Source organism: Macrosteles quadrilineatus, unplaced genomic scaffold, assembly GCF_028750875.1.
Source record: "Macrosteles quadrilineatus isolate MER2022 unplaced genomic scaffold, UCM_ALF_1.0 Scaffold_3__2_contigs__length_128488019, whole genome shotgun sequence".
Taxonomy (NCBI): Eukaryota; Metazoa; Arthropoda; class Insecta; order Hemiptera; family Cicadellidae; genus Macrosteles; species Macrosteles quadrilineatus.
In genome coordinates, this window is record NW_026542596.1 from 40,257,899 (window position 1) to 40,281,315 (window position 23,417).

Consider the following 23,417-nt stretch of genomic DNA (forward strand, 5'->3'; position numbering starts at 1 on the left):
CAGTTCCCACACTCCGGACTGCTCGCATTTACTACTTCCTTCATCACTTCCTACGTCACGGACCTGTTTCCCTCCCTTCCCATTGCATTTAAAGATTGCAGATACCTTAATCTAATCGTCATAAACAGTTCCCACACTCCGGACAGCTCGCCTTGACTACTTCCTTCACCACATCCTACGTCGCGGACCTGTTTCCCTCCCTTCCCATTGCATTTAAAGATTGCAGATACCTTAATCTAATCGTCATAAACAGTTCCCACACTCCGGACAACTCGCCTTGACTACTTCCGTCACCACTTCCTACGTCACGGACCTGTTTCCCTCCCTTCCCATAGCATTTTAGGATTGCAGATACCCGAATCTTATCGTCATAAACAGTCCTCACACTCCGGACTGCTCGCATTTACTACTTCCTTCATCACTTCCTACGTCACGGACCTGTTTCCCTCTATTCCCATAGCATTTTATGATTGCCTTTACTACTTCCTTCACTACTTCCTACGTCACGGACCTGTTTCCTTCCCTTCCCATAGCATTTTAGGATTGCAGATACCTTAATGTATTCGTCATAAACAGATCCTAGACTTCGCACTGCTACCCTTGACTACAATGTCTCGAGTAATCTTAAGTATAATCTTTGCTCAATATTAACAAGTGATGTTTTTCCTTTTGTACTGTATTTGTAATTTGCTAGTATACTGTGGGTAGTTGGTTTATTATGAACACGTGCTACAACTTCAAGTCTTTTGTTTACCTTTTCCTTGTTATTTAATTCAACCAACATGGTTACTTAGCAACCCATAAGACTAATGTTAAAAAAATGTGACTTTCAGTTTCGTTTTTCTACGTAATTAGATTTTTGTTGGCAGTTCTAACTGCATGAAACTTGTTTTTAGGCCAAAAATAAACTATTTACAAGATTTGAAGAAAATCGTCGGAGCCGTTTTCGAGATCTTTCTGCAAGCAAGCAAGCAAGCAAGCATACATACAAGCAAACATTGCTCGTATTAGAGTATAGGATTTTTGTTATAAACCATAGCAGATTTTTGAGCATACTATTGTAGGACAAAACTTAAGATTCTATGACAAGTTATGTTACAGCTTCAATTTATCTTTGCCCAGAACATCGTTTGAATCAAACAGTATTGCCTCAGAGTTAAAATTATTTTAATTTGGGGCCATTGAGCGGAACTCTTTATCCATCTTCAATTCATTTTGGAAACTACACTTTTTCTATATACATATATTACCAAACGTATACATGTATATTAACCAGATACTGTCATGGACGTAGACATGGGCCGCGTTTTGCATTGTCTAATACATACAGTACACACACACACACACACAAGCAACGTCACCACCAACACCAACGTACAAACAAAAACTTGTGATGACGTTCCACACGCGTCATGTGTAGCGTTCAAATCCAACTGTACAAATACTGCTTCACCATTCGTGCAGCAGTTGCCAAGTTCGACGTCATTTCCACGTAGCTGTTTGTCAATGTTGATAGAGAAGAGATTTGGTTTTCTTCGTTGGCAAATAAAAGTCAATATGTTCTCGGAGTTCTAAATAAATGCCTCGTGAATTTTAAACAAATGTTAAACATTTTACTGAAACTGTTTGGTGAATTACACACCGATTTACTGACAAGGGTCGTAATTTTAAAGCGTCCGATAGAACCGTTGACTTTGAATACTGTTTGAGGACATATTGATAAAATTATATAGGATGATAAAACTAAGTGTGATTTTCTTGATCGATTTGAATGGTTATTTAATTTCCAACATCAAATAAAATTCATCAACGCGACCTGACCTGATACAAACTTACTACTTTTGTATAAGGTTTTCTTAATTTATCTATTGTCACAATACAGTTTAATTTATGATAAATCCAACTTATAAACACGGTAAATCTATAAGTAGAAATTATCGGACGAAAACTCGCGATTGCCCAAAGCCATTTGGCGGCAGAATGACCTGTGCTGACCGATAATGACAGTCAGAGGTATCCGTTATCAGTAATTGGTTCCCAGAACTGTCGTTATCGACAATGTCAGTGATAATGTTAACGTTAACGTCGATGTTGATGTTGATGCCTCACTATCTGAGTGGTTATCTCCGCTATTGACACTTCTGGTGGAAAACTGTCCTTGCTTGTTCGATTAGCTCGCGAACCATTGAAATTCACCATACAATACATTACAGTGTTTTAGTGTTAACTGTATTTTGGTTCTGTAGAAAAGTTGAAAATACCAAACGTTTCGGATGCATGCAACAATCCATCTTCAGGGCGAGCTACGTACGATTAAGCCTCAGTTGAATAAGGATTCAGCTTGTTTATCTAGTGCGGCCTTGGCTATATACTTAATGCATCGGCTTCCCGGTTACATTAATTTTACAACCGTCCTAATCAACCGATTGTTAAGATTCAGGTGTCATTGTAAAACTTATGATATTGCGGAGTGACGAATTCTATTAACATGGTTCCTAGGTGCCACGATATATAAAACCAGTATGTTTTATCATAGATAAAACATACTCCGTTTTATCTATAGTAACATACAACTAAACACGATTTGTGTTAGTTGCTTTTAAAGATTCTGTGATGTTAACAATTTTTCTTTAACTGAATTTAAATATGATCAGCTGATCTTTCAGTTGAATGTTTAACTAGTCAAATTGTAAACCAGGGACAAACCATTTTATGAAAATGAATTTTAAATAGGCAATTTTTTAAACTGTAACCCGATTGAGATAGGTAAATCACTCTTTGTGTTTTAGATCTAAAACACGAATATTAGAACAGAACCGGTATAGATAATGAACATAAACAAATGACGTCACTGGTCCGAATACCAACACTAGTAGCTGTTAACATTTGGTTTGACAATACCACCATTTAGCATTAATAAAATCGTGTTTCACCTAACTGTCTCAAAATAAAATATAATCTTTAAAAAAGTTAAAGGGTGTTCTGCATTATTCGTTTCTTTCGGAATCGAACATTATAGAAATGCGCAATCTATGCACGGGACGTTTAAATATTCAGTTGTTTAACACAAGTAAATCTTAGCAAATATAAACTTGAATTTTGTGCCAGTTTCTGGTGCAATTTGGTTCTAAGTAGCCTGGATTTATAGCAATTTATTTGAATACGTCCAATCGGGAAACGCTCGAGGTAGATCGAGGTAAGAAATAACTGATTGAAACCAGATGCGCAGAGACTGGCGACCCACACAGTCGCATCCTGTGTAACTTACACAGACCACAGATTACTCCGGTTACGTCTGTAGCAGTGTAGGCGATCTGCTCCGAGGATCAGACGAGACACGTGCAATCTCTGTATGCGACTGAGAACTAATACAAATTACTGAGGTACGATTTGACTTTTCATCTAGTTGAAATCCTTAAATGGTTTCTTGAAAATAAAATTAAAAGTGTTAGAAACTAAATAAAAAATTTTGAGATTTTACAACTTGCTTTATTCTTGAATACTGCCTCGAGATATGCTGCTTAGAGCTGGTCAGTGCAAGGCCAGGATGTCGCTATTATGTTATCAAGACATGAGGGTCATATCAGTGCTCTTGTCAACTCCTAGTCCTAGAGGCCATAAACACAATACGGCTGATGTGCTGAAGATTATTTTTATATTTTAGTAATTTCGATACAATAGTAGAAATTAACACATTTATACATTACCTAAACCATGAGACTCTCATCAACTTAGTTCTAACTTAATTTGTTTCACTTAAGGTCAATCATTATAAATAAGAAAATAATCTATAAGCTCGGGACTATATGGGACCAGACATCATTCCCGATGTCTATAGTGGTTTGGGCTTGAGCCAGTCCTAGGTAAACCCGGTAAAGAGACAGGTTCAATCACACAGACTGTAGCAACTGTCAGTGTGTTGTAGCTGTATAAAAGTATCTCTTTAACTTGATCAAATCGTTTATGATTTTTAACATTGGGATCGTAAATTAACCACATGTTGCCTGAAAGTCATCCCTACGCCTATATTATTTAACAAATTAACAAGACCGACATCGTGAGTCGCGAGTTATCAACAACACCGGTAACTGTAGTGGTAGTGGTCGAGTGAGGGAGCGATACAGAACACATCATGAGTAGGACGTGTCTACTGCAGGTCATCAAGATGCCAAAGTCTAACCTCGGTCTAGGGACGACGTTGAAGAGGACTAAACAGAGGTGGATTCGCAAGTCTCTGGTGGCCCTAGGTCTTCTGCCGCGGCACGGTGAGTCAAACCTTCACCATCTAACCCTAACCATGCTGCAGGATATCATCTTATCAATACACATTGTAGTCAATCACCTTATTATACCATTGTACTATTAACCATGCCGCACAACACGTCATGTAACAAACCTTTACCTATACAAAGTGATCTAACCCTAAACAAATCCCACACCGTCATACCATGGTAACTTTTAACTTTACTTACACCAACTTTATGCCAATACTTATACCACACCATCAAACTATCTCCCTGTTAATCCCCACTATCACACCTTCAAACTACGATACTTTAACTCTCTCAAATGATAAAATCACCACACTAGTGACAAAACGACACTATTCGGTATTACTATTAACTATCATAATGCTATTTAGCGACTATATACACCATGACACTATAAGAACCCATCCATGACACTTTGGTTCCACTGTAGACTGTATATATATATTTCTTGCATCACGCTATGACAATTATTTCACTAACGATGTCTAATCGCCATATTATCATGGTCCATATCACACGCTACATCTTAGCTACCATTGCAACACCTCTCCAACAATACTAACGCAAACATAACTAACATCTTGCCAACATTACTAACACCTCGCCAACATTACTAACACTAACATTACTAACACCTCATAAACATAACTAACATCTCGCCAACATTACAAACGGGTTGGGTACTAACCAAATTGATTCTCTACTCTACTTGTCCCCATGTTCAAAACTGTCGGTTTATTGAATATTTGGAAAGGATGAACTGGCTTTCCTTTAGGTAATTAGGAAAGAGGGTTAAAATATTTGACAGTTGATTTAGATTTCCAACGAAGGCAATTGTGTTTAAAAACCATTACGAATTGTTTGAATAAGCAAACAAGCGTTAAAACCTACTTTTAATTGTGTCTCAACTTAGCATGGCTTTAAATGAATTAGGGAACCTGTAATATAATAAGGAGTTCTTCTTGATTGTTTTTGGTAATGTGTTTTGTTGTAAAGTCGTTTTGATGCCGTGGTATTAGATTTTATTTTTAAACACCCGATCAACGATAAAGTATGTATTTTTAATGATTCTGTTTATTCCAACGATGACATAAGGCCATTGGTCTCATGTGATCGTTGTTTTATTCCTTGTTTGTAAAAATTGATGAATTGCGTTAAACTTTGATGTCTGCGAATTTGCTTTACTTCAAGTTATCCATGTTCATGCGATATTTTATTGCAACCAGTCCCTCAATGATAACTTGTGAGAAGAAGACCATTGACGGGTTTAGCTACAGTTCTATTTATACCGTAGTAAGGTATTATCTCCAAACTAAACTTTACGTTGATTAATAGCTTAGATCCTGTATACTTCAAGTTGACTTCTTATCCTATTGTAAAATATTAATCCTCTTTTTGTGTTTCATTTCCCACTTCGGTTAAATGACGTCACACTTGGTATGAACAACCGTGAATTTACTTCAGTTGATTCATGACGATGACTGCCAGTATAAATCGAAGTACTTGTAATTTTATGTTAAACCCATTCCATCTTTTGTGGAACGAAATTTTAGACGTCGGTTTTAGTTGACATTTGGGTATCAAATGAGGATTATGAAAATACCTTAACGTTGAAGACTGTGCGGTTATTGAGTGGAAAGTCTGTAGAAAAAAAATAATTTGGTTTTTTTTGTTGTATCGACCACACCAGGTAAGGTTAGGTAAACATACATTTTAAATTACAGTACATTTATTTGTACAAATACCCTAACCTAACCTGTGTTTTGTCGGTATATCAGAAAAATACAGTTTATTTTATTTCAACAGAATTTTTGAGTATTTATTATTCTTTTCATTAGACAAAAGTTGAAGGAATTGCGCCATTGCAGGTGGTTGAAGTCGGGAGCGCCAACTTAACATTGAGTGGTTGTTAAGAGCGCAACCGGCGTCCTTGGAAGTATTGACCCAACAATACGGTAATACTGTATTGTATCTGAAGAATCAATACACAAAGTCATGGTAACCGCTGTCAACAGCCGTCGGCCCGTGACGCGTGACCGGCTTTATTACATTTACCCTCCAAAACCCTTTGCTTTCCCTCCCTTTTTGTGCGCGATCCAATTTGCGTGCTATAGTGTCCAAGCTTGTTTACATATTTTAACATGTTTTCGGGTTTTCGACTTTGAATTTCTTTTTACCCACTACGGATTATTTTCCGGCATTTAAAATTAAATTTAAATTGGAGTATGTTGAGTTGGTGCAAATTTATTATAAACCACGGATTATGAACATAGAAACATAAAAAAATGTTACGGGAGGAGGGATACCGAATATCCAGTGTCGAATACAATTTTTCATTTTATTTTTTATTTAATAAATTGTATACAATCGGATCCCTTATTTTTCGATACTAGGGAACGTTTCTAAGATTCTCTCGCTACGAAGGATTTCTAATGAATAATTCGAACAAGTATCCATTAGACCATTACTGTAAGGATTTTTTCTGTACAATTTCATGTAGACATCATGCGTGTATAGACCAAAACGCCCATACAGTAGTTTATAGGATTATAGCTGTACCTTATATCATTCAAAGCGCTCTGCTCTCTATGTTTATGCATAGCGTGCACAGACGTTTCTACAGTACTGTATATTGATTAGTAGAACAATGCAGATACCTAGACATGAAACAGCCTTGCTGCACACATTGTGTATTGTATACGATAATTATTGGTAGATAAATATTTTAAACAAACATCATTGACATTCAATTTAGGTTATTGAAATTTTGTAACAACTTCGTTAATAAATTGACCTTTTCTTGTTAATTCACTATTACAGTACTATATAATTTGTATATCTCGATACACAATTGAAGTTTAAAATGATATATTGGGTTCGACCTAACCTAACCTAACCCAGTCCAACCAAAAATTACCTTATCCTAAAAGGGAGTTGTGGAAAATAAAAACATGTCAACCTGAAAAAATGCTAGTGAATTAAAAGTCAAAATAATTCTTATTTTTTTAAATGAATTTTGAAAGTAATTTAGAAATTGTAGTGATTTGTATAGCATTGCTCTATTGTGTTGACTGGGGCATTCTGGCCTGATTAGAACGCAGAACTTCTCTCATAGAGTTTGGTTCGCAAATCTTAATACATTTGAGCGTGTTAGCCCATCGATGTATAATCACATAATACTTCTCAGTAGTATTATACATCGGAGGAGTAATATACATCGATGTGTCAATACCAGAGGTCAATCTGTCAGTCCAGTGGTAAGCGTGTCGGATTTCGGCGGGTTTGGAAAACTTTTTGTTAAGCCAATTTTTGTGATCTTTCACACTTAACTTTACTAGTGGTTAACCTAATAAAAAAATTCAAAACTAATAACTTTTTAATAATGCTCATACGTATAAAATAAAAATAATTATGTTCATAGACGAGAAGAATTTTTCATGTATAGTATTTAAAATCCTCTTTTAATAAAATACCTTTTGAATCTGTACAATACCCCCGCCGCAGCAAACCTGCAGACTAAGCGAATTTCAACTTGTCTGATTACATTTTTACTCAAATATTTCCATAAATAAGACATATTTATTCCCTATTTAAATAACATTAGATTTAACAAGTGCTTGGGTTTGCTGCTACGGGGAAGGTAAAAAGTGTTTTTTGACCATACGTGAATAGTATGGGATGAAATAAATTAATTTGCCAAATTTTATCAATATATATCCATAAACAAGTAAACTACAGCAATTTTTATTTTCTCCATAAGAATAACATGGGAATTTTAAATTAAACTATTTTTGAATTTTCTCCGTGACCGTTAGGCATACAACAGCGCTACAATATACTAAATTATTTCTTTTTTAAAGCTCTACATAACGGTTTGGAAAAAAATTGCAAAATTTTTTGTTTTTAGGGTAAAAAATGGGAAAAACACATTTTTACCCCATAAAACCCCCCATAAACTTTTGTTCCCATGGTCCGATTATGCTGGATCGCGAACTCGTTCGAATAAACGTAGGTTTACACGTTTGTACCAAATTTCATCAAAATCGGATCATTTTTGTTCGAGTTATCGCGCTAACGGACACATATATATATATATATATATAAATATATATATATAAATATATATATATATGAATTTGAACGGATGGTGTTTTTGGCCTCTTGGGACCTCAAAATGAAAAAAAAAATCGGTCCCGCGTCCAGGTCTTACCATGAGTACTACGGTAATAGCTTATTCCCTATATGGGAAATTCGCTAAAAATGCACTCGTTTCCCAAATGCTCTTTATGTTTTGTACATGAATCCAAAGAAAGTAAACGGTATCAGCAATCTGATACATACTCTCTCCCACAACCTTGTCATCAACCCTCATCAAGGGATGCGAGTAACAGCTATTCTTTGGGGAAAATTGCTAAATCAGCAATAACGTTTTTAATGTAATTTTCATAGAATTGGAGGTTGTACCACTTTGTTAAGAATTAAAAAGACTACATGATACTACAGTTAAATCCATATTTGAACCTGTTTTGTGAAAATTCATTTTTCGCGTTTTGTACAGGAAAATTTCTATTAAAAATATTTAAGAAAATAAACGTCTGAAAAAACGTGTAGGCTATTTAAGTGTTGACGTCAACATCTTCCTAATCTGCGACGTATGGCATTTTTTACGAGACTCTGTAAATATTAAACAAGGAAAGGATGGAAGGGTTAATCCTACAGCTGTTTACATCAGTGTGTTTGGGTCTGCACCGAGCTAAGACACGCTCCCTTGATTGTAACATGTAAATACGCCTCTTCCTCTATGTACCTCACGTATAATATACCTAACAGCTTACACTAGGAATAGCTAAGAGGACATTTAATTAATTAAATGTAGATGTGTATGGTTCAGTAATTTTATATGTCTATTTCTAATTATTTAAGGGTTAGTTGGAAATAAACGCGATTCGAGTGGGAAATGAACTATTTACTTAAGACACTGAAAAAGACATCGTCTGGGCCATTTCATTCATTTAGATTTTCCTATTTCATTTAATCGGTGTTTTCCATTTCAGTTGGTCTAAGATTCTGGGTTATAAAAACTCCATAGGATATTGCTAGTTCAAATAAAACACAAAAATTTTGTTATCATTCACTCTGGATACTTGAAGTACTTGTATTTTAACGAGTTTTAAGTTCTTTTAACGTTAGGGTGAGGTAATGAAGATTTAATTTATTTTACTGTGTCTAAACGTTACTTTAAATTCGTTAGCATAGTTGTTATTAGTTTTTTACCTATTTTTAAATATTTATTTACTTTTTTAATGAAAATTATGTACATAAATAAAATATCTTACCCTATTTAACCTTCCTGCTTTCAAAGGAGTTGGGAGCAATAACAAGTTCAGGTCGATGATCCCTTTAGTTACAAGGAGTGGGGCTTGTTCAATACATTTCATCAAGCTACCGAGAAATACATATTGCAACGTGATATCCAATACTTTGGGAATATTCCAAGAATATATAATCTTGTCCTGTTTGACCATCGCGGCTTGTACTTGTTATTCCCTAGGGCAATCTTCCCTTGCTCTAGAAGTTTTAACCTTCGAACCCCAAACTTGACAAGATACACAATTATAATACATCGTCGGTTATTAATTTAGTAATATATTCAAATATAGACCTACAAGTTTAAAATATATGCATAACTCACTTGTTAAAAATGCACCTGTTAAAACATCGATTATTTTTTTGTCATCCGTATGTAACGATTGAAGACATGTTTTAAAATAAGTTAAGTTCCGCTTCATACAGTATGTGCAAAGTGCGTATTGCGGTGTTTATATATTTCTTGTTTAAACTCAATTTTTTACAGGATAAAATGTAATTAACTTATCGATTATCCATCATTGAGCTGGGGATGCCACCTAGGTGCGTATTTTAACCCAATATGAGTGAAGGATGAGTGTGGAATGGTGTGAGATGATATCAGCTTCGTTACTGCCTAAAATCCAGCTGTTTAATTAGCTATGTAATTTATTTAAAGCCCAATGATCAGGACAGCTGGGTCCAGTTTCAAACCATCAAAAGCTACTGAATTTTCTCAGCGGCGACTCTTTGATTTTAAAATGTTGTAAATATCAATTGTTTTCTGTTTTGGAAATAAAATAATAATGCTCACGTTAAATTATATCCTAAACCAAGTAAAAAGAATAGTTGACATGAGCATCCTTAAACGTTTCCATACATGACCAATCAAAACATACTCAAACTGTTACAAGAGGACCAGTAATCTGCTTGCAGTATCCAAAGGCAATGATTTGCCTAATGGTTTGTTGTACTAGTGGCTCGTAACTAAATTAATGAATGGGCCGTGATAGTCGTTATCTTATCAGTAGGCTGATAGTGGGTGAACTTTTATCACTTACTCAATAGCGAGTTTTCCGTTACAATACTGTTCGGGAGATGTAACGACAAACCTTGAAGTTGTTTAGTAACCGTTCCAAGCTTCAGCGTAACATATTCAAAGTACAATATCGTCACCGCTCACCGAGGAAGATAATATTTTGCCGAATTGCGTTAGCTGCCTCCGATATTCCAAAGGTTAAGTTGGGTCATGTGAGGTTAGGTTTTCATTGTTATAACTTCAAAAAATATGATATTTTCCTTTCAAAATAAGTTAATAGATTAAATACTATCTTAACGTAATCTACCCATTACGTACTACGTACTATCTTACCCAATTTGGATTTTATAAAAGTTTTGGACATTTAAAAATATTGAAAATTTGAGAGGTGTAATTTATTATATGGGATTGTGTCAGGAAGGCGTTGTGCAGTTGTACAATGTGCTAGTGTTAAAATGTACATAAACTATTGGAGAATCGGTGTTTCTTTTTTCCTTTTTTTTACTTTTATATTAACTTCTATTGCCATAGAACAACAACGAGTAATGCACTGTTTATTTTGGGACGTTACTTTTCATCATTAGTTTCTCCATTTAGTTATGTATTTTGAAATTTAATGTGCTTTAGTTCATCCATTTTATTAGTTGTAATTTGAAAGTGCTTTGTTTCGTCCATTTAATTGCTTTAAAATAGTATGGTCTTTAGTTACTTCAATTAATTATTTTAAATTGTAATTGACTTTAGTTCCTCTTTTTAGTTACTTTAAATTTTAGTTGGCTTAAGTTCCTCTAATTGTTTTTGCTGATATGCCTGACTTGATATTGTGAATACTGTCAGTACTTCTCATTCTCAAGCCATTAACATTAGATTCGCCTCAGTGAAATCCCTAGGTACAAAAACATTTTTTTTTATTATTCGTCATATCAATTTAATAAATAATTCATTAATTCAGTTACCTACATTATTTAACGAGTTTCACCTTGAGCGGTAAATTTTTCATTCAAACTGTCAGTATTATACAAAACGTGACATTGCTTCATCGATTTTAAGCGTGTTTTACGTTTGGGTTTTATTAAAAAAGTTCTTCATTGCGGGAAAGTTCTCACCTACATGGATTCTAAACACCGGCCACGGTAACAAACACCATTGGTGATTTGCGGGATTTGAACCTGTGTCTTCATTACCGAAGTCTCGTGGTTTTAATTTTATAGTGCTGAAATCGCCAATGTTCCAGTATCAATCAGATCTCAAACTGTTCTAGAACTGAGACACTATCGATGAGTCATGCCCAATCACCTTATCATGATCGAAGACGTTATCAGTGAGTCAGATAACCTGGTGATAGTGATTCACCCTATGTCATCTCGCGAGATGCGAGAAAGTCGCAATAAAGTAGTTCCGTGAAAGCTGTCAAATAAGTGAAGGATTAATGCGATTCGTGTAAACCGTTCCATGCGGATTTTAGGAATTAGAATGTGTACGTTTGACCTTTAGACGAGATGAGTGTTTGTATCTGTGAAGTGGAGTAAGCCGCATTTCAGCGAATTTATCGTAAGTTGTGAGATGATTGATGTATTGCATGACAGCTGTATTGTTTTCCCTTTAATTTCGTTTAAAGTCTTCACAAATTTGTTGTTAATTTGTTTACGCAATGATGAGTTTGTTGAGCTCCTTCAATTGTCAATGTTTTTAAAGTTCGTTACCGTAGTTTGTTGCTAGATTTTCATAACCTCTAATGATATAGATTACTTTGTTTTAATCATTTTTCTCATTTTTTTTAAAGTCTGTTCTTGATTTTTTTGTGGTGTATCCATAACCTTTGATTATTTTGTCCAATTTCTATGTTAAATTTTACCTGTTTTATTTTTATTTTTTTTATTTTTATTATGGTTTAGGGTTTTTTTTATTGATTGTCCAACTTTGATTTTATTTTAAGTTTATTGGAGTGATTCGTCAGTTGTTTGTTTATTAAAAGCTTTTTAGGTTTATTTTCGTAACTATCGTATTTGATTTTATTTGAAGTACGGTATCGAACTTCTCTATGAGATTGAAAAAGTTTGCAGAAAAGTAAATACGTTTTCTATTTTCCACAAGTATTGGCAGGCGGTGGGATTCTATAAGAGTTGCGTGTAAAGGGATGTATTGGATGTTATAAAACTCCCGCCAACATTTGGTTGTCAGGTCTAGTGTCGCTGATAAAGAATTTCATTTTACCGCCGTCAGACGGTTCCGCTCATGTTAAGGGGGTTCGTTCAAAAACATGTTTAAAGGGGGTTTCCTTGTACTGCAATTATGGCGTGCGAGGAAATTCTATTAAAATGGAAACTAAATATTCAATCGTGAATTAAATAGCCAACAGTTATATCACCTGAACATGAAATTATGCATCAAGTTCATTTTGTTTCTTCGAAATTAATCCACGTATTCTCTTGTGATAGCCAACGTACAATATATTTTGTACCGACCATCCAATCCATTGTGTGTCAACCATACTTGTAATGGGTTCACTCCTCGACAAATCCAAAACATTTTATATGTTTAGACCACTTTCCTAAAACGATTGCGATTTTCATACTAAAAAAATTCCCACAACGGTGAATCACTCTTGTACGATGTCAGTTACACAACCTGTATTATCCGACAACGTAGTTCACCTTAGCCAAACGTCGGCTGATCGCGCTCAATGTTTTGACGACGTACGATGTAAACAAATCCTCTCATTTATTCAGTTCCCCGTGATAATTGCGTATTCGTATTCTCTCCGACAACTCTGGTCCTGCCTCCAGCGTCCCTGACCCATCGCGCGCTGGTCAACCTTGAAAACTACTTACAAACTTGCACACTCGAGTGATAATGTTATCTGTATACACGAAATACTATAGTCAAATGAATGATGAGTAATTTCTCATTCTATAGTAGTGTGCATCATGTAAAGACAGATTCGATAAGATTTTTAAGCTGGCCTTATTTTAAGTATTTTTAAGCCATAAAAAATGGTTAGGTTTGGGTTAGCTATTTTTTTTCTTAATTAATTTAGTTCTTTTCTTAAAGAGGTTTGACGGTCTATTTTGATCTTTCGACTAGACTTCCACATAAGCTTTAAATGCCTGTTCGTTGGACGTGTTAACCAATAAGCAAAGCGAAAGGTGAGCCGATAAAGTCCAAGATTGTAGTTTATGTGACGACACCGGGGATCGAACCCACAACATCGCTGCTTTGATCACGATGGGTCAACGATTCGATTCACGTGGTAGCTCAGATTTTATTTTCATAATTTCCAAAAAGTAGCTTATATTTCTTATTCAAGGTATGTAACGAAATGAAAGTACCATCGTAATCTTACCAAATTTGTATTTAAAGGAGTTTGGAGAAAATAATTTAGACCGAAGGTTATTTTTAACATTTATATATCATTATTTAGGCTAATAGCTTCGAATAAGTTGATTGTTGAGTTAGAAGACATAAAGCAAATATGTTGATTTGGTGTTGCTTGTCCACCATTGTTAAACTTATCAATCCGCGTAAAATATTTTAAAAGATCTGCATTTGTTTACTTTTGCAATCGATAGAGGATTATCAAATAGAAAGTAAAAAGCCTATGTTTATTTTCATATAAAAAAAGTTTTACACAGAGTCTCGTCACAGACCACAATCGCTCAACAAACTTCCAACTTTAACCTCGAAACGGAAACTTTACAAAGGGGTATTATACAGTAATCAACATGGCAGGTTTCTATCAAAGGACTGTATGTTTCTTTTGATTAAAAATAATTTCGTGGTTAGCTTTTCCGACAGTCAAGAAGGATTAAAAATACAATTTCCGAACTGTTATTAACCAGGGCTGTTATTAACTAATTTTCTAAATAAAACATGCGTGTACAGAATTGTAAGACTCTATGCTCTATGTACTACAGTATTATAAAATTAGGTGTCGAGTATATTTTTACATCATGCAAAAACTACTAAACCGACTATATAAAAAAATAAATTATAAAAAAGAGCTACTGTGCTGGATAGCCTCATCATATACTAACCAACACAAGTAGATTTCTCATCCCATTTTGATTATTTTTATTTAATTTTATATACGGGGTAATTTACTGTATTCCTATAACATTTACACCAACGGCTTAGGAATTAATTATTCGTAGTCCATGACACGTTTGTGTAGTGCTGTGACGCTTCTCAGTGTCCGGAAAACTCAGTTTCCCCGCTATATCCTGACGTGTTTCAGTGACAGTTTTGTCTACTTCTCCAAACGCAGAAGCTCAGGTCGGGCTGTACTTGTTTTATCATCGATATAGACTATATTTCAGGTCATAAACATGACGCGTTTGTGTTATGTGACGCTAGTATCCGGAATATTCAGGATCCCGCGGTATCCTGATCCTGATATGTCCCAGTGACAATCCTACATGACGTAGCGTGACGCGGGTGCTCTGGGAATCACTGCCAACACATATCGCCAATGTATAAATAACAAGTCCGTGTGAATCACCGTACGGCCTCCCACCGCCTCAGTCATTCGCTAGCAGTTCGAGTGCGCGCTCTTGATCTCTTGGCACTACTAGCGTGATCCGTCTCGTGATCTGACCATATAAACATCGCACTGATATTGACAGTGTTTGTGATGGACTATACAGATGTTTGAGACTCGGAGGTATCCAATGATGACCAGAATGTGGCTACAGCTGTTGTCTGCCAGTGCTCCGGATTGCTACTGTTGCAGTGAGTCGTTGTCTCTATGTATTGAAGTAGATCTATTATCTATAGTCAAATATCAACTTTTGGACCTCTTTGTTACGATATTATTGAGCATCGGTTAAATGAAAAAAATTGTGAAATTTTATTCAAAAGTGCGCATCGTACATGTCTAAATTATACTACAGTTTTATATATAAAACTCTAGGTTCTAGTCCATATTAATACAGTATGGGTCATGGCATTACCACTGATACAATTCATAGTTTATTGGTGGGATTTGAATCCTGGACCTCAGGGACGAGGTCCCGCGCTCTACCACTAGACCAGCTAAACATGGTATTCGGTCTGTATGTTACACAGTGTGGTATTACTAAATAATTTTCAATTTATATATTTTATTTGCTGAACTATTTCACAATGATACTCAAATAGTACCTTGTGGTATAATATGAAAATCGTAAACTTTAAATACTTATGATAAAACGACAGAATCGAAATTGAAAAATGTCGCCCTTTATTGTTGATAGTTCATTAGGTTTTTTCCAGTGTTTTCTGTATACAGTGTATACATGCTATATTATGTCTACATTATATATTGTTTGGTCCACTTTGAAGCCATTAGGCTATGGGTCAGTGAGAGCAATCTTCGTAACTAGCTGTTAATGGTTTACACGTTCAAACACTAAGTAACACGCACTATGTGTTTTGTTTACGCCGGGTGGAAAACAACAACAGCTCTAAGACGCTCCCTTGTTTACCACCAATCGTGTTGTCTGGTGATGATTTTAAACGGGGTCCTCTCGTTAATGTAACGCTCAGAATAACTACGACCATTGACTTGAGGATAGGGTGGAAATCCCATTGATGTAGACAAGATGCATGCAGTTTTGAATTTAAATTAAATATATTTTTAGGGTTAAGTCTCTCACATAGTTGCAATACCATTTCAGTATGTAGTACATAATCTTCAGTAACATTACATGTTGTTTAGCTCGGTGAAGAATTTTGTGTCTATAGGGAAATAATGTACACAAGCACGTTATTTTAGCGTGTTAATTCATCAAAATATCTATAACTAAACTACTATAAAACGACTAGGCCTACCTTCCCGTGGGAATAATTATGTCTCCTTAGTGGTACATTTCCTTTCAACCTTACCTTTTAGTGACCATTTATTTTTTGTCTGGTGATAGTTTGTTATTACAACAGAGCTAGTAACTCTAGCGAGCGGCAGGATGTCCACCTTCTGGAAAGTCAGGGATAGTCATGGAAAAAGATTCTGGTCTTTGAAAGTCACGGAAATAGGCAAAAGGTCATGAAAATCCCCAATGATATATGGATTTCAGGGGACTTTTCAATGCTCTAGTCAGCCGTAACCCCGACTTTTGTATCATTTGAGTTTGTTTTAGTTCAATACAATCTGATCCTACCTTATCTTATAATTTAATTTAATATTTGTAAGATATTGTTGCAACAAAATATTATAACTTAATTATCACAACTCAAATTGCAATAGTTGCGAAGTTTAAAAGCTGGTTCTTCTTTCAGTTTCTTGGAAGAGAGGACCTTAAAGGTAAAAGCAAGGGCAGGATGGATCTGAAATTGTAAACCATAGTTATCCTACCCCTTGAAATAACTTCTCTTGGTTGCGGAGAGATCCATATATTGTTCCGAAATCATTTTATCAGTACCATTTCACCAATTGGCCGTGCACATTTACTTCGGAGCAGTGCCTAAGAGCCGAATTGTTCCCGAAGTAGTGATTTTCGGAGTAACTTCTTTCGGACTAATGTCGCGAACCTAACAGCGAGTCTAAAGAAGCGTAATGTTTTTAAGGTAACTGTTGGTCAAAGAGTTTTTCGTCCTAACTAAATTCTAATTGCTTGACAAAATCTCACATTTCAATTACAACAAACTCCCCCCTCTTCCTAAACATTCCCCGCGATATAGTCGGCGTCGGAGGATCGGATAGTTGGCGGAGGCGCGGCGAGCTATTCCCGGCTGTCTGGACCGCGCGCCAACCGCTGCATCTTGTTTGATCTCGATGTAGTTGGCACCTCTGATGCATTCACCGCTCTATTCTTCCGTGGTATTTTTATTGTTTTACACATCGAGTAACGGTGTATTGGTACTCGTGTAGAAAACTGCTACTCATAGCTTTGAAGGTCGTGGGATCGATTTAGGATACCAGAAGAGCGCTTAGAGTACTGTATCGTAAAAAGAGTAGTGTATATACTTTTTTCAGTTTATTTTTGCTTTTAAGTATTTTGCCATCGATATATTTTATTTTGTTTTATTTTGCCTAATTAAATAATTATTTATGATAGTTAATATTGATGTGTGAAATAAAAATGTTTTTATTTTAATTGATTTTGTTTTTATATTAAAAATAAAAGGTGAATCCCTGTAAAATGAACCTGAAAATTATAGTGATAAATCTGGTATTTTCTACGAAATGGCTGTGGCTTGACAATATGATTCTAGATGAGAATTTTCGTCATTATTAGCACTAGCACGTCTTCAGAAAATAAAACTGCGGGTGTTCGTAATCAATCGCTCTTCATTAATTGTATTATCACGTAGGATACAGATTCAGCATTGTTGTATCTACTCGTGCGGCGCGCGTTAACAGCTGACAGCGACGCTGATGTTTGATGTTTGACGCAAGTTGATATCAGCTGTGACCTTAACACTTCCCGTACCAGGTCACGTGACCAGCACTGTTACACATTACCAACATAGACACTGCGTGAAACTAGAAGTTTGTTTCTTGTCCGAGTACATCTGAGCGCGATGGCGACGACTGTCCACAGGTTAAATGAGGGACAGGAGACATGTTACATCTTACAGAGTATAAATATTTAATTTTTTTCACTTGTTGCTGTTTCCTTCTAGATTACTTTACAAATTGTGTACAAGAGAGGTTAACTTACCTTTTTCTCTCGAGGATTAGGGCATATACTTGAAGAGAAGGTATCTCTTCAAAATGATTTTTTTTGTTTAAAGGCCATTCTGGAAACATTTTAGGATACGATCCAAACTCTGTTCTTGCTCCCATCTATGTCGACCTATGATAATTAGCGTATTACTTAACCAGCTAGCGACTTGACTATAGTCTGTATGATGAATCCTGGCCCTTCTTCTATCTGGGACTGGCACCCAGGTAGACGTAGAGATAATCTGTGTGTTTTACTCAGGAGACTAAGGGGGTGCCGTCGTACAGACTATAGTGTATTACTGTTTTCAATGTTACTACCAATGCAAGTAAATGTAATATAGAGTGAGAGATGGTCTGAATTTTTACAGTTAGTCTCTTTAGCTAGGATAATTTAACAATCGATACGATTTTCGCCCAATTAAGCAATTAAAAGCGTACGACTTTTCTCAGAATCAAACTGGCAAACGTCCTATACTTCCAAATAAAGCGAGCTTCATATCAAATTGGTATATGTAAGTGCTTGGAGGTTAACTACAGTATTAAATTATTTGTCATATTCACAATTTATGCTTGGACGTTAGCTACAGTATTACAGTATTTGTAATGTTGACAATTTCAAACCAAATACCAACACGAGTTGGTTACCAAAGTAAAGTAATTGAAGTTAAATAAAATAAATGCCAATGGAGTGTGGTAACATTGCTGTGTATGCTCACTGACCATTGACCATATGACAGTATGTGGGTCGCTCGGCCACAATGGTCGTCCCACATAAAGTGTGAACGTTCGCAATATTTATTTATTTTTATTAACACTTTGCTGTCATCGCGCCACGCCCGTGACATTATCTGTTGTGGTCGCGGTTACGCGGTTATATTTTGTGGTTGTGGTTTCGTCCTCGACGTCGCTAAAAGTATTTTTATACTGCAAACAGTCTTTACGTTCACAGTTTGTTGTTATCATGCTGTGTTATTTTAGTTTGTGTAATTAACTGAATAATTGAGTTTGAATGCAGTAAGTGGACTTCTTATGCTATTGTGAGATCTATAGCTTGTTTCATATATGTGTATTTATTTTGGCGAAGTTTAAGTGTGCATCTCTTAGTTTTACGGAAAATTTTACATTTTTGCTTAAATTTTTTTAAATATCATACAAAAAGCTTTGTTTTAGACTTGGCCATTGTTTTTTTTTTTTTTTTTTTTTTTTTTTTGTCAAAATGGTTATGAAATTAGTTAAAACGTAAAGAAAAAAAATATTAGATCAGAAAGCATCTTTGGCATAGAATGGTAATGTTTGGGTTTGCTATTGGTTATAATGTACAATACCGGTTTGTTTCTTCTTATTGAATTTTTATTCGGTTTCAGAATTAAACGAATAGGTAATTCAATATTTGAAGCCGCCTCCCAAAAAATATCGTTCACACAAAAGTTTAATCAATTACAAATTAATTCAATTAGTAGGGTAACGGAAAAATCTTTACTTCCGTTGAAACACTCTCCAATGGAGTGACCCGGTCTAGTGGTAGAGCTCGGTGCTTCGGTGCCCGAGGTCCCGGGCTCAAATCCCACCAATCACCAATGGATTTTAACTGTGTGATTATGCCGTGACCCTCTAGGACTAACCTGAAGTAATGTATACAATATTTCCGGGCTAGAACCTAGCGTCCCAGGATGTGAAGGTGGGACAAAAAAATCATAGACTTGTTCAATTATGTTCTGTGGTAACTTTAAACAGGATACATCTGATCAATATAGACACGTTCTGTATTCAAAACTTATGATTTTACTCACAAAAATCTACATAAGAAGGCGGTTTTGAGTACAAATATGAATGTAAATATGACATAATATTATGTTAACTTTATTAGTTTCTGTTTAGAAGTTACTTCACGAAGTTATGACCTAAGGGTTATGCTAAATATGCGAATCACCAATCGAAATAGATTATTTGCTTGAAATCAATTTCAGTTAATTCACTGACTTACGCACTCTAGCGCCTAATGTACGCACGGATATACCTAAATTCTATCGTATTTGAACTCCACTCCGTGAAACGACGCGTCGTTTGACCGTCGTTGGTTGCGACGGTCGTTGATCGTTGGCGACCGAGGTCTCAAAGAACGACCATGACCCGAATGACACTTCCGGCCAAGTGGAAATGGAAATTATTTTCCGCCTGCGTGGGATTTAAAATTTAAATGTCCAATTGGTCGATCATCTTAGCGCGTGCGATCTTGTCGCTGCTGTTGGTGCGATCGAATTATAATGTACGGTCAACGTGATACAATGTTGATTTTGTTGTATGTATACTTCACGTTATTAGGTCGGCTTATAGGTCGAGTATACAGTAGGATATTTTACAGATCGGAGTGTTGAAATACAACTGTGTACTTAAAGCGTTTCAAGTATTTCTCTTTGTTTACATCCATATGTCAGTTACATTGTTAGACTTAAGAACGTCAGAAACTTCAGTGAATGTTTGATTTTAAAAAGTAAAACGTCATAAAAGAGTGACATTGAAAGAGTCTAGTCAAATGGTTAAATCTGCGTTGAGCGCTTTATTTTATAGTGATGTTGATTTATGACAACTTTTTTCATTCACGCCCACTGTACAGTTGTTGAAATTGATTTGTTTAAGCTGAACAAACATTGAAATCTGTATGAATAAACTCGAAAGCTGTCATATCGCCAACAATCCATTTATACAAATCGTGTGCACATCTTTTGTTGTAATGATTTGTCCGTGTAGCTTTGTTTTTCTTTAACAGAATTTCCAATAGCGTATATATTTGTAGTCTGCGTTTATATAAAATCATATTTATTACAGTGTAAGAATTTTAACTGCAAAGATAAATACTATGTATTTTTTATTATTTATTCCCGAATAACCTGTCTTAGTTACGGCTTCGTTTCCTCTTAAAAAAATGAGGTCCTCTAATTTTGCCGTCTCCCAATAAAGAACTAGTTTTGTAGCATTTTAAACTTCACATTGTTTGTTAGGTTTACGTTAAATTGAAGTATTTAAGCATTCTTTACATTCTTACTGCGATTTTGGCCCATACATTTTACACACATTCGTGTGTGTACCTTTTGATAAACATTTTTACTAAACACATTTAATTTACCAATAACATCCAATGCGGCCATTCATGTCAAAACTATATCCAAAGTAAAATTGAAATTAAAACCAATTTAAGGTTTAACAATTTAGATTGGTCAGCGTAGTAGAGTTACTCGTATAAAAAGTTTGGTAAAACAGTCCACGCGTGGCCTCGGGCGAGGCATGTTTTAAGTGGAAAGTTTTATTTCGTCCAAAACATGCCGGGTCCATCCCGGGAAAGTCCTACAAAGAGAACTTCGTCGTTTGATAACTCACGACTAAAATGTGTAGTGAAATGTTTGAGTGCGAGTTACTAGAACTGTTAACATCACTGGAATCTGGATAGCGTTCAGAATAGGCTCGTGCAGAAAAATGTATGTTTTCTTAAAAATAATTGGCAGACAGTTTTCTACAATAGGAACCTTTGTTTATGTTTTATTTGTTGATTCGTTAGTTAGTTAAAATAGTTTCGAAGGCTTAAGTAAGAATAGAGAACACTAAAACAAACCAAGCAATACATTAACAGTTTTAAATTTTTACTTAAGATTTTAATGTTTAATGGATGGTTATTGTCGCTATGTAACATTTTCCCTCATTATTTGCCCTTGTTTCTATTGGCCTGACAATGAAATGATATTTTATTAATTTAAGCTGTATTTTATATCACTGCTAATTTATTCACAGCACTCGAGATGTTATTTATAAGTCGTATGAAGAAGAAATAGCCTGTCAAAAGATACGTGTTTATGGAGTAAGTTTATAGTGTATTTCTTACACACCCCATCGACCAAGATGCTCTGCAAGTAGACTTCTGATTATATTTTAAAATCTAAGCCAATGCCGATCAAAATCTTCATGTCCAGTTACGGGGGAACTGATGTAGACTATTTTCCATTTCTAAAATTTTAAATTGTAATCCTTGGTCATAATAACAAAGGACATACATACTGTAGTTTGCAAATACATCCAAGTTCATTTATTTGGTTAAATAAGCTTTAAGTTATTACATTTTCAAGATATAGTAAACATCCATTAAGCACTTTACCTGTACAGAACACAAATATATCTGAAAATTCTTTGTTTGAAGTTCACTTTTGGTGATGGGAAGTTTTATGGTGTTTGAGTGATTTTTGCGGATAGAATTTCCATTACGATTTGTTCTCCATGATTTGGGATTTGGAATACGGTCGTGTACCGGTACTCAATTGATCGTGTCCTCAGGGGATAAATACCTCAGACTAGTTGGTACATTCTAACTTGAGGTCGGGATCAGATTAGTGAACATTTGTTTTAACTATGATAAAAAATTTCCGTAATTATCCTTCGAACGCCTGAAAATATTGTCTTCGGCTGATCAATAACAAACAATCTAAAATATACTTGCTGTAATTTTATTTATTTTTAAATTAGAGGTTCGAAACTGTGGGATACTGCTTTCTTTTTGTACAGGATACATGAAAGTTAAAGAGGGCTGTGTATAAAAACAGTGAGAAAAGAGTTCGCTGCCGGAAGTGCATGCGACACGCTGACAACATCTGGTGGATGACGGCGACAGACATCAGCTGGTGATAACGTAGAGATAACGATTGGTTCATTAATGTTATCACCATCGAGCACCCCTCCCCCCCCCCCTCAAACTCACTGTACTTGTTGCTACACCGCTTGTTCTACGACTATCGCTTCATAGCAATGTATTGTAGGGGGTTCTCTATTACTGGGAAAGTTTAAATCTTCTGAAAACAGCTTGAATTAACAGAACAAAATGACAGTTCCGCAGAGAACCTACTATATAGGCTACCATGTACAATCCTCGGAAAAATAGTTCATTCGATATAAATATTGAATGTAAATTTGGATTTTTTACTATCGTTCCATTCAAGATGAGATCTTACCTTTTTAGCGAATTTCCTATAATATAGGAAATAAGCTATTACCGTAGGTCTCATAGTAAGACCTGGACCCGGGACCGATTTACTTTTTCCTTTTGATGTCCCTAGAGGCCAAAAACACCATCCCTTCC

At 35.4% G+C, this 23,417-nt stretch overlaps 1 protein-coding gene across 5 annotated transcripts in view; it reads left to right on the forward strand.

Moving 5' to 3' along the window:
* LOC128988794 (dual 3',5'-cyclic-AMP and -GMP phosphodiesterase 11-like) overlaps positions 1–23,417 on the forward strand; it is a 136,981-nt gene that overhangs the window by 80,922 nt on the left and 32,642 nt on the right. The window contains exon 2 of one of the 5 annotated variants that reach the window (XM_054410440.1): positions 4,157–4,265. The exons of 3 other annotated variants lie outside the window; for them this stretch is intronic. In XM_054410440.1, coding sequence (XP_054266415.1) covers positions 4,166–4,265 — 100 coding nt within the window. In that variant the 5' untranslated portion in view covers positions 4,157–4,165. Of the gene's footprint in view, positions 1–4,156; positions 4,266–15,228; positions 15,385–23,417 lie in introns of those variants that run through there. One more of the 5 variants, XM_054410441.1, reaches the window with a different exon arrangement.